At 32.8% G+C, this 15,337-nt stretch overlaps 1 protein-coding gene across 1 annotated transcript in view; it reads left to right on the forward strand.

Annotated features, from left to right (window-relative positions):
* RanGAP (Ran GTPase activating protein) overlaps nt 1-15,337 on the forward strand; it is a 106,335-nt gene that overhangs the window by 58,934 nt on the left and 32,064 nt on the right. The window contains exons 6-8 of the mRNA XM_089108028.1: nt 993-1,164; nt 4,258-4,350; nt 7,033-7,263. Coding sequence (XP_088964154.1) covers nt 993-1,164; nt 4,258-4,350; nt 7,033-7,263 — 496 coding nt within the window. The remainder of the gene's footprint in view (nt 1-992; nt 1,165-4,257; nt 4,351-7,032; nt 7,264-15,337) is intronic.

Below are 15,337 nucleotides of genomic sequence, written 5' to 3' on the forward strand. Positions count from 1 at the left end.
CATCAGAAAACTATTTCAACCACTAGCCTAAGAAATGACCCACTCAACATCATGATTCTGTGCACCGTATCGTCTCTTCAACACCTCATGCTGTCTCCGCAATGATATTGGAAACCTCCCTTGTCATCTATATCATTTGAAATCTCATACAATCACCACCCGAAGAAACGGCCTTGGACAGGAGGAGGTAAATTGGTTTCATATCACCCGGAAGAAAAAGGGGTTGTCACGTTTTTATTGTGTTTCTTTGTTGTGTGTGAGTTCTTTTTTTTTTTTTGGCTTTCCTTAAACTATTGATATTTATCATGTGGTGTTGTCGGTGTTTTAAGTTGTTCAGTGTTGAATTAACTGTGCCGAGTCAGATTGCTTGAGCTTGTATTCTGTTGAGCTGATTGGTTTGCCTCTGTTAAACTTCTGCATTAAGTTGTTTGTGTGTTAAGTTTTCTTTGCTGGTCAGTGCCATATTTTCTTTGTTCAGTGTTCTATTTTGAAGTTCCTGTCTTGAGTTGCGCACGCTTGTTGCTTTGAGTTTTCTGTTTTGAATTGACTGATTTGAGTTTATTTTGTGATGTTAATGTCTGGGTTGATTTGCGTGTGTTTTTTTTTTTTTTTTTTTTAGCGATTAGAAAAACAATATTAACTTTTCTCGATTCTTTATATTGCCTTAAAGAAACATAGGAAGTTGCTGGGTGTCCTACCATTCGCTTCGTCTCTCAAATAGGATGCTAGTGTTGATATCCAATCGAAATAACCCTGTGACAACTTTGTAAAAGCGCATACTCTACATAGTATGGCTGTGGGAAAACTAATTTCATCACTGTGAAATGATTTATTTTGAATTTCTTGGACCATTCGCTCGAGGATCCCTGAATGATCCTGATTCAAAAGAGATACAACTCGTCTATATACAAGGTTGTGGGAAAGAGAGCTTTAAAGCCGCTTTAAATCGACTTAGGTTCAAATATGTTTTTAATAATTGTATTTGCTTACAGGGATGATGAGGGTTCCGAAGATGAGGATAGTGAAGAAGACCGCTCTTACGTGTATGACGAAGAAGAAGAGGAGGCCGAAGAAGAAGAATATGAAGATGTTGAAGAAGGTGAGATTGAAGGAGAAGAAGATTTGAATGAAGTAACTCCTGCACCTTTCACTCAAGAAGAAGAAGTTAGTTATGATTTTATATAGATTGCACGTCCATATTTTCATGCCTATCAGATATGTACATAAGGATTTCTTCGTTCTGAATTGATTTCTGGAATTGCAAAAATTTTATGCTATTTTGGCGGTGGGAGAAAGGTTTTGTGGCAAAATATTTGAGACACTTTAAATATAGATGACAAACAGATCATGAGAAGAAAAAGAAAAAATATAGGCGTAAAATGACATAAAAAACAACCATAACATAATGTAGGCACAATAATAATATTCATTATTTAAGCATGGAGAAAGAAAATAGTGAAACCGGAGCGGAAAGAAGGGGGTTGAGGGGGAAGACAGTCCCTTTCATATTTTGAAAACTTTTTGTTGTTTTCACTTTAAATCTTTTTTTTTTAGTTCGTGCTTAATGACGAATTCAGGGTAATTCTAGATATGAGGTGACTCATTTTTGGGTTTACAGCAATTCTAGTGAAGAATTATGCTAAATCTTCATTCAGGTGTATGTGTTTTGCCCAATGCAATGTTATTTTCCTAAAATTTTGAATTGGAAATTAAAATTATTACAATTTAATTATTGCAGAAGGTGGATAAAGTGAATACTGTCCATTATTTTTAACAATGGCTTCAATTTTGAAAACTAACGATTCCAATTAAAAGCGACTGTTTCCAGAATAAGAGTTTCAATTATCTGAGTCGTCGGAGAAAAGTCCAAAATAATCGCCTTTGAACTAAGTTAAAGGTTTAATCTCGCCTCAAGATTGTCTGCAGGACCTAAAATAGGCGCAAAAAAAAGGTGGCATTTGAGCCTTTACGTGTTGGCTCCATTCAGAGCCACAATTGTTGTTTTGTGGTGTAAAGTTGCAGAATTTGGCACTGTGTTGTTGCAGGATTTCAGTTGTTACTTAAAAGGGCAGTAGAACTTTCAATTTCGACTTGAATAAGTCCTCTTCCTATAGCTTATGACCGCTAATTTGACAGGGTGACTTACAAAAAAAGAAGCAATTGAACACGCCTTGAAATAACCTTGATCATCATTCTCAGGGAAACCATGAAATTTCGCTTCTTTTTTTTAAGTTGGAATTTGAAACCCTCACTCGAGGGATCATGGTTAGGATGAATTTCATTGCGGAATTTTTTTCAAGTACACACAAGCTTCTTAGGGTATTGCCCGTTTCTTCATTAACTTAGATTGGTATTCCTGTGCTAATAAATATTTATTTGTAAATTTAAAATTAATGAAATTTGTATATTGGAATCTGATTGATATATGTTCTTATAAAATTCTTTTTCGGTTTCTAGTGGCATGGGCCACCATTCACTTAGAGTTAGTTACCATAAATTGTTTCAAACAACTTATCAGAAAATTTAGTCAAAATGGAAAAATTTACAAATGGTGCAAGTTGCTCCAGAATTTTTTCTTAGAAACTTAGAAACCAGAATCCGCTTCAATAAGCCTTACAAGAAGAGATATATAGCCAAACTATGGCCTAGTAAGTTTTTATTTTCAAGCCCCACTCTCTCCCTCGTTTAGGGCATAGCCTTCTTATGAAGCCGGAAATTTTTGTGTTAGGTAAATGAAATCTGAAGGAAGTGATTGACCGCTCAAATAACAATCTAGAAGCTGTATCATGCTCATATATCTAGCATTCCCTGCGTGTGAACAAGGCCCCATTGTCCAATTAGGTAGTCTAAATTGTAGCTAAGGACCATCGGGCTCTAAAGACCTTTTTTTCTACACAATAATTTTTTCGAGAAAGGTTTATTGAATATGTATTACTTTCTTTAGTCAGGAGACAGAACAAAACTTTCAGTCTGACCCTGCTTTTAAGGGCTGGAGGATAATAAATCGCTCCCAACTTTGAAAACAAAAATCAAATGGACTTGAAATCTGGCTTGAGTTCTAGACGCTGCTTTATCAACAGAATACCATTATAAAAACTTATCCAACCTTCGTTCGTGGAAAAGGGTAGAAAAGGGTGTCAGGAACGATGTCCAATACGATATGTAAGCAGTAGCCTCTTCTATAAGTTTCAGCCAACTCTTTTAACGGTGACGACGACCGTGTCGGCGGAAGCTACCGTAAGGATTCAAGTCATTCTTGAATTTCAGTTAGAGTTTCTTTCTCTTGCTGCCCGGTCTCTGTTTCCAGGCTGGAGAAGGGTCGCAAGAGGGGACATCGTGAGACATGGATCCAGCTGCCCATCTTAGTGTGGGTCCGTGGAATTTCAGTCGCCGACTATTCTTTTATTTTTGTTATTATTATTATTTTAAGCAAGGCGTCTTTAAACCTCAATGGTTTAAGATCCGAGACCATCCACTGACATGTAGTATAAACCTCATGCACAGATGGTCCAAGATATGGGCTGTAGTTCCACCTTAAAGTTTGATTTGTTGTGCAACAGTTTTCTGAGCTAGCGAAAAGTCACAGTTTTGCAGTTTCATTTCCAAGATTTGGGCTGTACGTATATCTTAAAGTTTGATTCGTTGTGCAACAGTTTTCTGAGCTAGCGAAAAGTCACAGTTTTGCAGTTTCATTTCCGATTTCTATTGCAGGGCCTGAAAATACCCCAAATTTGTATATAACATTTGGCTTTGCAATATGAGTTTTATTCTTACAATTACCATGTTGGATATCATTTGTTCAAAACTAGCCCAACAAAATTTCGAATATATATTGTTCTGAAGCGTTCTTTTCAGAATAAAATGAACAAATCACATATTTCAATAGTACAAAGTTGATGTTTTCCCTCTCTTAATGGATCTCATTGAATATACTGTCGAATGACTAATAGTTTTGTATTACAGTAAAATACAGGAAATTAGAGTATTTTACTTAGAAATAAGAGAAATCAATATGCCCATCAGACGACGGATATTAAAAAAAATAGAAAAGAATGGAGAAAAATATTTTACTCCGCTCATCAAATACCAGAATTCTAAGTCTTCTTTGTTAGGGGGCTTCGCCCGTACTCGATTAGAGTGCAGGTAGCAGTTCGATTAGAGCAGTAATCCTTTTTTTTATTACGTTTAAATCCCTTCATTGTTCTTGTCTAATTGAGTTTGTTTTCTTTTCTTTTTGAGGTTTTTCTTTTATTTCAGGTTAGTGTTGCAGAGCTTTTGGAAAAGCCGAGTCTTCCGAAGCTTAGTAATTTTGTGGCAAAAGGATCAGAAGAGATTATTATGTACCTAAAGGTTTGGTTGGGGTTTAATGTTTTCATTAGTACTGTTAACAAACACATTTGGGAATGTGAAAACTTCTAGAAAAAGGTTATAAATAAAATTTGAGAGATACGGGGGGGGGGGTGAAGGATTTTAATGGAAATTTGCACTTCCCCCAAAGAAGGTATGTACCATAATCAAGGGGGGGATTGATAGGCACATGCCAGTAATATGAAGGATAAGGAATTGTTTAGGTACAATAGCAACAAGCTAACTTCCTGTATGCCTTTGAGTGACATCTATTCAACTGGTTAACCATTCAACACTGGCAATGGTCAGCCATTACCAGCTCATCACTGAACACTGAAAATAGTCATTAAACGAATCATTAAATACTGAAAATAGGGAGCAGAGGCAAAGTTAACAAGTTGCAAGCATACATTGTCTAAACCTCTTAGCTCTAGAAGTTTGTATTATGCTGGAGTCTAGGGGAAGGAGTCGAGATGCATCTACGTGAATAAAATGTGTTTTAGGCAAAGTTGAGGCAAAACTATACTGCACCAGTAGATTTTAACATGTTTGAATTCTCATGTAGGATGTCACCAACTGATCTGTGCTGTTGGAGGCAGGGGCACAGTTAAGAGGGGGTAAGCCCCCCCCCAAAAAAAAAAAGAACTTTGGATGTCTTAGCGTCTTAATTTAGCTTATTTGTCCCCATTTGTTTTGGCACACTGGACGATTTTGTCGGCATATTCTGTATTCAACCCCCCCCCCCCCAAAAAAAAAAACAAAAACAAAAAACAAATGAAAATCCTAGCCTCGCTCCTATGGGAGAAAGAGTCATATTCCTGTCTTCTGGAACGATTGTAGCCAGAGCCGGAGTTAGATACATTTTATAAATGTCATTAAGCTGAGTCTGATGTCCAGGATTCCTTGAATTAACAGTGCAATTATATAAGAAAAAATATAGCAGGGGCCTAAGATTAAAAACTGGTGCAGTCATGGTAATTCATTCTTTCTTTTGCTTGCCATATGTATTTCAGTCAATGCCGATTAAGAAATAAAATTGTTGAGACTATTTTTGCTTCTTTTTTTTTAACTGAAAAATCAATAAATCAAGTCAGGTTTCAATAATTTACTTATTTTAAGACCCTATGTAAGTAATTTCTCAAATTAAACAGTGATTCGGCGAAAGATTGAAACAGTGGAACAACATAAACCTCAAGTGACAAAGAAAAAATAGTCAACGTTCATGCTAATTTTTTGAAAACATCTTAAAATACACTAAAAAGAAAAGTTTTCTTCTCTTTTGTCTGATACCATGGCCGAATCCTGGGGGGATAAGAAAAGTTTTCTTCTCTTTTGTCTTGACTATTTATTTTTAACTGAAAAATCAATAAATTTAGTTCCAATAATTTACTTATTTTGAGACCCTATGTAAGTAATTTCTCAAATTAAACAGTTATTCGGCGAAAGATTGAAACAGTGGTACAACATAAACCTCAAGTGACAAAGAAAAAACAGTCAACGTTCATGCTAATTTTTTGAAAACATCTTAAAATACACTAAAAAGAAAAGTTTTCTTCTCTTTTGTCTGATACCATGGCCGAATCCTGGGGGGATAGGGGGTTTGACCCCCCTCCCCACCTGAAGTTTTTGTCCAAGTCGTGAAAATGTAACAGAATTACATATAAACAAATTGTGGTGTGTTTTTAAAGTTTTTGTGTACCTTCCCCCTCCCCCCTAAACAAAACTCCTGGATACGACCTTGACGGCTAATGTGTGTCCCATGCTTTCATTTCTGGTCTTAAGGAAAACGAACCTTCTGATTAATAAAAGTAATTAATTTCTACCTTTTTTGGAGATATTGAATTAAATTATTATATGCTATAATAATTAAATATTGCCGTAATGGTATTTTATTAAACATTTTATTACCTATTTTAATTTTGGTCTTTAATTTGCCTTGACAATCCATTACGCTCTTCATACTAATGAGATATTTAACTATACATGTTAAGTTTGTTTTATCACATTTCAAAAATCGCTTTTCTCACTTTATTTCATAAGTATTCATGAAGCTTTCATAACCTTTAACTGTTCAACAATGGTCTTTCAGTAAGTTACTTTGTGATATCAAGAGACCACCCATGAATAGCCATAATAATTAGATACTTTTGATTGTTAATCAGAGTCAAAGCTGTAGCGTGTAAAAGCCTAGATAAGTAGTGTGCTAATCAAAATTAGTGACTTAATTGATTAAATGCTAATGCAGTTTGTTCATTGGATTAATGTAAAATTAATTAACTTAATGTTAGCTTATACATAAATATAAAATGACTAAAAATTAGTGACATCTGGACATTGAAATAAATGACTCTCCAGAAAATCACTAGCTGAAAAAAAGACAGCTTTGCCCCCCCCCCCTCCCCCTACCAGTGTGATTTATCAAACTTGTAAATTTATAAACTAAGGAGATAGATTCGGGGGAGGGGAGTTGAAAAGCTGAAACTGACTGAAAATAAATGTACTTATGTGTTATGTTCTGTACTACGGTGCAATTTAAAAAATAATTAACCTTCAGTTAAAGTGACGACAATATTAATTCTTGCGGTGTATTTTTAGATTTTCTACTAAACTATTATTACCATTCCTGCCTCAGCGACATCTTTTGTTCTGTATAATTCTATTATTATATCTCGTAAACAATTTCAGGCCAAATTTGACATTTTCCCTGCCAACCGAGAAAGTTTATTTGTGCAAAACTGTGTATTGTCTGCCTCGAAACTAGCTACATTGTTGAATCCCACATCACCGCAAGCTGAAAAAGACATGGTACTCAAAATTGGAAAAGAACTTTTAAAAGCAGCCTTTGAGAAAGCAAGGGAAGAAAACTCGCTGTCTATTTTGAATAATACAATTGTTCTTTCTCTTGGTTTAATCAAGGTAAGCCGTTTTGTATTATTTTGATTGCTCTTTTTATTATGTGTGTGCTTTTTTTTCAAGGGATAACTTATAACTTGTAGAATAGCTTCCTAAGCGGGTCTTTGTCCCATTTGCTTATGGCAAGCCGGTACTACCTTGTTAGTATTCCAGGAATCCCCCCCTCCCCTTTTCAGTCGCCATGGCTAAAGAATGCATATTGATAAGAAACAAATATGTAGTGTTTGTGTAGACCATTCCAGATTTTATTTTCTTTGCGATCTGATGGTGTGGGAGTATTGAAGCCGGTATTACCCTGATAGTATTGTAGATCCCCCCCCCCTTTCTTTTTAAACATCAAGGTTGAACAATGCCCTTTGATACGAAAAATATATGTTCCGCTTGGAGACCATTGCAGAATTTATTTTCTTGGTGATTTGACGGTATGGGAGTATAGGAGCCGGCATTACCATGACACTTCCAGGAACGCCCTCTCCCTCCCCCTCCATTCCCATGGTTGAAGATTACATCTTGAGCAGAAAAGATATACACTGTGGGTAGACCATTTCATAATCTAATTTTGTTGGCTATCTGATGGCATGGGAATATATTTTTCATCAATACCTTCGTTCAAAGAATCCTGAAATGTATGCCAAACTCGAGCGAATTTTTCCAAGAAAGAGTTAAAGCTGATTTTTTTAGACTTGGCTTTCTTAAAAAAAAAATTTCTTTCCCTGCTCCCCCATATTTTTCAATTTCCTTCCAACGGTGGGTATGCTTAGCTCTACATAGCCAACATTTTAGGGGGTGGTCAAAGAATGGTCTGGGAATTTGGGGTAGGGACATGTTTCAAAGTTTAGCTCGTTCTGAGTTTGGAGGGTTTAACTCAGACTCATTTTAGGGTAGAGTCCCTCATATGCCCTACCCCCCTCCTTGGCGTATAGCTATGTCTATATGAAAACGAAACACAAAAAAAAATTGAATTCTAAAAATTAACCTTCTTTTCGGTAATCACCTACTACTTTTTTTTCTGTCGGCTCCGTTAGTCGTCTCCAGAGTGTTCTGTCCTGGGAGAGGGTTGGAGCTTCATCGGGGTCAACGTTCCTGATAGTGAGTCGATCGCTGATGATTTCCACTACATCTTTTGCGTGGTCCACCTATTGGACATTTCTAGACATTTGCAGTTGGGTCGAAGGTGAGTCGGTCGGGCGTTTGAGTGGGCAAGTGAAGTAGATGACCGTGCCAACGCAGCAAACGAGACTCGAGCTGCTCAAACATGGGTAGCAATTTAAAAGACCGGAGGATCTCCAGCAAGGCCGTATCCAGGGGGGGTTACCCGGTTTGAACCCCCCCCCCCCCCGAAATTTTGGACCGACTCGAAAATAAGTCGAAAATTAGTAAAACCTAGGTAAAAATCAGTAAAATTAGTCGAAAACTGAGTCAAAAATTAGTAACCCCCCCCCCCCCCAAAAAAAAGTCAAAAATTAGTAAAACCCCCCCTGAACAAAAATCCTGGATACGGCCCTGATCTCCAGAGACATTTAGAGATCGTATTATTTGAATTTTCTTAACGTATTTAGAATCAGCTTGGCTAAGGCTTTATTAGCCTTCAAGATTTGGCATATTTGATCTTGGTGTCAAAACCCTTATTTTGTATTTCTCTTTCTTGCTGTTTTAGCTTAAAACGGCTTTTAACGAGAAAAAGGTGTCACCAGCAGATTGAAAAATCCATAAGGGCGCAGGTCGTGTCTCCTATTCCACCATTGCAGCATAGCCTAACCAATATTCCCTTATATATGCTGTTTAGATGAATCAAAGGCACTGCTTACAAGTAAACTAAATGCTAGGCTACCTAAATTACTAAATACAGAATGGATATCATAATATTCTAAGCTTCTAAGGTTTTTCAGAAATTTCACCCTGATCCTCGTAACATAAGCTAGTGTTGCCTATTAGCTTTTGCAATAAAACTGCGAATATGTAATGTATGTAAATGTTTTAGCCTTCGTTTGAAAACTCCAACTTTCGCCGAATATTCCTAAAAATCATTATTTTATCCTATATTCCCCTAAGTCCCTAGATTCAAAATAAGTATCGTTAAAGGAAGTCATTTCCCCCTAAAGTAGGGTCAGCTCCCTAGAAGTGGAAGCCCCGCCTTTTGGCTAGATAAAAACATTAGAAACTGGGATTACAAATTTGATTATTAAGGACAAAATAATGTGTGGTCTCATTTTCGTGAAGGACGATTTTTTATTATTTTTTTGTAATTGCTTTTTTGACAAGAAGTCGAGATTGCGACTTTTATTTTAAAGCTTAAAGCTTACTTTAAAGCTTAATTTCAATAAAGGAAAATTCAGCGAGATCAAATGCGATGTACAATCGATTGAACAAAATAATAGTGATGGAAACTGCTGCTGATTTTTTAAAAGGATTCTTGCCATTTTTTTTAACTGGGGGGAAGGGCTTAAATGAAGCCAAATTTTTCAAGAAGATATTGAAAGACACAAAGGGTAACGAAAGTATCCGAATGCACGAAATCTACTGTGTACAAAAAATAATTTAATCAGTATTAATTCACCAAGTGTGGTAGCGTTTGCCCTTTAGGTTACTAATTATGCCCTTTAGGCAAGGCCGTATCCTGGGTTTGAACCCCTCCCCGTCCTCCGTCCCCCAAATGTTTGCCTGACTCGTAAAAACGTAACAAAAATGGATATTAACAATTTTTTTATGCGTTTTTGAGTGTTTTTGTGTATCCACCTCCCCCCCCCCCGAAAAAAATCTTTATGTAAAACACCCTCCGAAAAACTTTCTGGATACGGCCCTGCCTTTAGGCAAAGCTCTCTCTATTATCTTTGACCCCTTGCAAAATAGAAATAAAGATCAATAAAGAAAAAAAAAACTAATACTTTTTTTATGTGTTCCTCCACCTAACTTCAATGTTACTTAGAAACGTTTGATAGGAGGAGCTTTCTTGTATTACTATGTATTACTATTGTTCCACTCATTTAAAACCCTTTTTATGATTTTATTTTTTTATTCTTTGTATATTTTTTCCAAAACGCTATTTGCTTAACATTTTGCACATACATTTTTCCAGGTTTTCAATGACTTAAAAATACAAATTCGATTTAAGAGGAGACTTTGAAATATCTTTCCTAAACTTTTTTGTGACAGCATTTTTAATTAGTAACAAAAAATGGAATATGCCTTCCGACTCCATTCTCCAGCTCTCTAGCTCCGTTCTAAGCTTTTATCCGTTTCATTATTCTATACGACTGAGGCTCCTTAAAAAACTAACGGTAATTTAATCATCATTGTTACTCGCATAAACTTAAGAATTATAAAAAAATGTGCTGACTTGAAAAAAGTTATGAATGTTGTTTTTGCTCTTCTGCAAAATCATCAAAGTCTTAGTTAGTTTCAAATGAATCAATTCAGTCAAATAAAGCCTGCACGGAAATTTTCACTATCCTATACGTCTGAGGTTCCTAAAAAAAACTTACTGGAATTTAATCATAGTGGTTTCTTACATAAACTTTCGAATTTTAAATAAAATATGCTAACTTGAAAAGCTTTATGAATGTTATTTTTACTCTTCTGCAAAATCATCAAAATCTTAGTTAGTTTCAAATGAATCAATTCAGTCAAATAAATTTTGCAAGAAAGTTTTCACTATCCTGAGGTTCCAAAAAAAAAACTTACGGTAATTTAATCATCGTGGTTTCTTACATAAACTTTTGAATTTTAAATAAAATATGCTAACTTGAAAAGCTTTATGAATGTTATTTTTACTCTTCTGCAAAATCATCAAAATCTTAGTTAGTTTCAAATGAATCAATTCCGTCAAATAAATTTTGCAAGAAAATTTTCACTATCCTATACGTCTGAGGTTCCTAAAAAAAACTTAAGGTAATTTAATCATCGTGGTTTCCTGCATAAACTTTTGGATTTTAAATAAAATATGCTAACTTGAAAAGCTTTATGAATTTTATTTTTACTCTTCTGCAAAATCATCAAAATCTTAGTTAGTTTCAAATGAATCAATTCAGTCAAATAAATTTTGCAAGAAAATTTTCACTATCCTATACGTCTGAGGTTCCTAAAAAAAACTTAAGGTAATTTAATCATCGTGGTTTCATACATAAACTTTTGAATTTTAAATAAAATATGCTAACTTGAAAAGCTTTATGAATGTTTTTTTTACTCTTGTGCAAAATCATCAAAATCTTAGTTAGTTTCAAATGAATCAATTCAGTCAAATAAATTTTGCAAGAAAATTTTCACTATCATATACGTCTGAGGTTCCTAAAAAAAACTTAAGGTAATTTAATCATCGTGGTTTCTTACATAAACTTTTGAATTTTAAATAAAATATGCTAACTTGAAAAGCTTTATGAATGTTATTTTTACTCTTCTGCAAAATCATCAAAATATAAGTTATTTTCCAATTAATAAAGTCCGTAAAATAAATTTTTTACTGAAGCTTACACGATCCTAGATCTATGAAGTTCCTAAAAAAAAACTTACGGTAATTTAATAAACGTGGGTTCTTAAATAAACATTTGGAGTTTAAATAAAATAATATAACTTGAAAATAATTCTTACTTTTATATTTAATCTTGTTCAGAATCATCAAAATTTTAGTTTAACATGAATCAATTTCGTCAAATAAATTTTGAACGGAAATTTTCACTATCCTATGTGTCTGAGGTTCCTAAAAAAAACTTACGGTAATTTAATCATCGTGGTTTCCTACATAAACTTTTGGATTTTAAATAAAATATGCCAACTTGAAAAGCTTTATGAATGTTATTTTTAATCTTCTGCAAAATCATCAAAATCTTAGTTAGCTTCAAATGAATCAATTCAGTCAAATAAATTTTGCAAGAAAGTTTTCACTATCCTATAAGTCTGAGGTTCCTAAAAAAAACTTACGGTAATTTAATCATCGTGGTTTCTTACATAAACTTTTGAATTTTAAATAAAATATGCTAACTTGAAAAGCTTTATGAATGTTATTTTTACTCTTCTGCAAAATCATCAAAATCTTAGTTAGTTTCAAATGAATCAATTCCGTCAAATAAATTTTGCAAGAAAATTTTCACTATCTATACGTCTGAGGTTCCTAAAAAAAACTTAAGGTAATTTAATCATCGTGGTTTCCTAAATAAACTTTTGGATTTTAAATAAAATATGCTAACTTGAAAAGCTTTATGAATGTTATTTTTACTCTTCTGCAAAATCATCAAAATCTTAGTTAGTTTCAAATGAATCAATTCCGTCAAATAAATTTTGCAAGAAAATTTTCACTATCCTATACGTCTGAGGTTCCTAAAAAAAACTTAAGGTAATTTAATCATCGTGGTTTCCTACATAAACTTTTGGATTTTAAATAAAATATGCTAACTTGAAAAGCTTTATGAATGTTATTTTTACTCTTGTGCAAAATCATCAAAATCTTAGTTAGTTTCAAATGAATCAATTCAGTCAAATAAATTTTGCAAGAAAGTTTTCACTATCCTATACGTCTGAGGTTCCTAAAAAAAAAACTTACGGTAATTTAATCATCGTGGTTTCTTACATAAACTTTTGAATTTTAAATAAAATATGCTAACTTGAAAAGCTTTATGAATGTTATTTTTACTCTTCTGCAAAATAATCAAAATCTTAGTTAGTTTCAAATGAATCAATTCTGTCAAATAAATTTTGCAAGAAAATTTTCACTATCCTATACGTCTGAGGTTCCTAAAAAAAACTTACTGTAATTTAATCATCGTGGTTTCTTACATAAACTTTTAAATTTTAAATAAAATATGCTAACTTGATAAGCTTTATGAATACTTTTTTTACTCTTCTGCAAAATCATCAAAATCTTAGTTAGTTTCAAATGAATCAATTCAGTCAAATAAATATTGCAAGAAAGTTTTCACTATCCTATACGTCTGAGGTTCCTAAAAAAAAAACTTACGGTAATTTAATCATCGTGGTTTCTTGCATAAACTTTTGGATTTTAAATAAAATATGCTAGCTTGAAATGCTTTATTAATTTTATTTTTACTCTTGTGCAAAATCATCAAAATCTTAGTTAGTTTCAAATGAATGAATTCAGTCAAATAAATTTTGCAAGAAAGTTTTCACTATCCTATTCGTCTGAGTTTCCTAAAAAAAACTTACGGTAATTTAATCATCGTGGTTTCCTACATAAACTTTTGGATTTTAAATAAAATATGCTAACTTGAAAAGCTTTATGAATGTTATTTTTACTCTTGTGCAAAATCATCAAAATCTTAGTTAGTTTCAAATGAATCAATTCCGTCAAATAAATTTTGCAAGAAAGTTTTCACTATCCTATACGTCTGAGGTTCCTAAAAAAAACTTACAGTAATTTAATCATCGTGGTTTCCTACATAAACTTTTGGATTTTAAATAAAATATGCTAACTTGATAAGCTTTATGAATTTTATTTTTACTCTTGTTAAAAATCATCAAAATCTTAGTTAGTTTCAAATGAATCAATTCCGTCAAATAAATTTTGCAAGAAAATTTTCACTATCCTATACGTCTGAGGTTCCTAAAAAAAACTTACAGTAATTTAATCATCGTGGTTTCCTACATAAACTTTTGGATTTTAAATAAAATATGCTAACTTGAAATGCTTTATTAATTTTATTATTACTCTTGTGCAAAATCATCAAAATCTTAGTTTCAAATGAATCAATTCCGTCAAATAAATTTTGCAAGAAAACTTTCACTATCCTATATGTCTGAAGTTCCTAAAAAAAACTTACGGTAATTTAATCATCGTGGTTTCTTACATAAACTTTTGTATGTTAAATAAAATATGCTAAATTGAAAAGCTTTATGAATGTTATTTTTACTCTTCTGCAAAATCATCAAAATCTTAGTTAGTTTCAAATGAATCAATTCAGTCAAATAAATTTTGCAAGAAAATTTTCACTATCCTATACGTCTGAAGTTCCTAAAAAAAAATTACGGTAATTTAATCATCGTGGGTTCCTACATAAACTTTTGGATTTTAAATAAAATATGCCAACTTGATAATCTTTATGAATGCTATTTGTACTCGTGTGAAAAATAATAAACATCTGATTTTGTTTAACCTGAATAAATTCCTGAACATAAATAGTTAAATAAGGTTTTCACTATCCTAGCATTATGTGTGTCCTAAAAAAAAACTTAAAGGACGTTAATACGATAGGGTGACTACCTCCAATTTTGGATTTTAATTAAAATATTCTAAATTGAAATGCTTTATGAATGTTATTTTTACTCTTCTACAAAATCATCAAAATCTTAGTTAGTTTCAAATGAATCAATTCCGTCAAATAAATTTTGCAAGAAAGTTTTCACTATCCATACGTCTGAGGTTCCTAAAAAAAACTTACTGTAATTTAATCATCGTGGGTTCCTACATAAACTTTTGGATTTTAAATAAAATATGCTAACTTGAAAAGCTTTATGAATGTTATTTTTACTCTTGTTCAAAATCATCAAAATCTTAGTTATTTTCAAATGAATCAATTCCGTCAAATAAATTTTGCAAGAAAATTTTCACTATCCTATACGTCTGAGGTTCCTAAAAAAAACTTACGGTAATTTAATCATCGTGGTTTCCTACATAAACTTTTGAATTTTAAATAAAATATGCTAACTTGATAAGCTTTATGAATCTTATTTTTACTCTTCTGCAAAATCATCAAAATCTTAGTTAGTTTCAAATGAATCAATTCAGTCAAATAAATTTTGCAAGAAAGTTTTCACTATCCTATACGTCTGAGGTTCCTAAAAAAAAAACTTACGGTAATTTAATCATCGTGGTTTCCTACATAAACTTTTGAATTTTAAATAAAATATGCTAACTTTAAAATCTTTATGAATGTTTTTTTTACTCTTGTGCAAAATCATCAAAATCTTAGTTAGTTTCAAATGAATCAATTCAGTCAAATAAATTTTGCAAGAAAATTTTCACTATCCTATACGTCTGAGGTTCCTAAAAAAAACTTACTGTAATTTAATCATCGTGGTTTCTTACATAAACTTTTGAATTTTAAATAAAATATGCTAACTTGAAAAGCTT

This window comes from Artemia sp. Qi Xiang Cuo, chromosome 2 (genome assembly GCF_049724085.1).
Source record: "Artemia sp. Qi Xiang Cuo chromosome 2, ASM4972408v1, whole genome shotgun sequence".
Lineage (NCBI taxonomy): Eukaryota > Metazoa > Arthropoda > Branchiopoda > Anostraca > Artemiidae > Artemia > Artemia sp. Qi Xiang Cuo.